The sequence below is a fragment of the Arachis ipaensis genome, chromosome B01 (genome assembly GCF_000816755.2).
Source record: "Arachis ipaensis cultivar K30076 chromosome B01, Araip1.1, whole genome shotgun sequence".
NCBI lineage: Eukaryota > Viridiplantae > Streptophyta > Magnoliopsida > Fabales > Fabaceae > Arachis > Arachis ipaensis.
The window spans coordinates 129,021,910-129,022,390 of record NC_029785.2 but is presented as its reverse complement, the minus strand read 5'-3'; the positions used below and the strand labels follow the sequence as shown (position 1 = coordinate 129,022,390).

The 481-nt window shown below is 35.3% G+C and overlaps 1 protein-coding gene across 1 annotated transcript in view; it reads right to left on the bottom strand.

Annotated features, from left to right (window-relative positions):
• The window catches only part of LOC107638025 (putative TrmH family tRNA/rRNA methyltransferase), a gene marked incomplete at its 5' end in the record, with an annotated part of 1,735 nt that extends 1,587 nt beyond the window's left edge, over nucleotides 1-148 (bottom strand). The window contains 1 exon segment of the mRNA XM_016341229.2: nucleotides 1-148. Within this exon segment, the coding sequence (XP_016196715.1) occupies nucleotides 1-147 (147 nt within the window).

Here is a 481-nt window from a genome sequence, read left to right as displayed (position 1 = left end):
GGAGCCATGGCTGCCGAAGGAGTTGAAATCACGGCGACCGACTAGGATGAGCTCCGAAACACCGAAGGCAGTGGCGCTTCGAGCAAGCGTGCCAACGTTGTGCCTTTTGGCAATGTTGTGAACCACCACGTAGCTCTCAAATCCCATTCTCAGAATTATTGCCACTCGCAAAAGAATGAACCACCCGAAACTAGTAGTAGGATGTTCTCTACTTTGGGGTTTTGGGTTTGGGAGGAATAATTTGAAAGAGAGGGTTTTCCAGTATTCAACAACAAAGGTCAAAGGTTGAAATGAAAATTGAAATTAGGTTTTCGATCATTTTATTGTATTTGTTTATTTTATTTTTTCTTAAAACAAAATGACAGATTAAAAATTTCGAAAGGAGATTCTATTACAATTGAAAAATTAGTGAGAATTATATTTTAATTAGTTAATATTAATTAATTTTAGTATTTGAATTTAGAATCTAAAATTTATGATT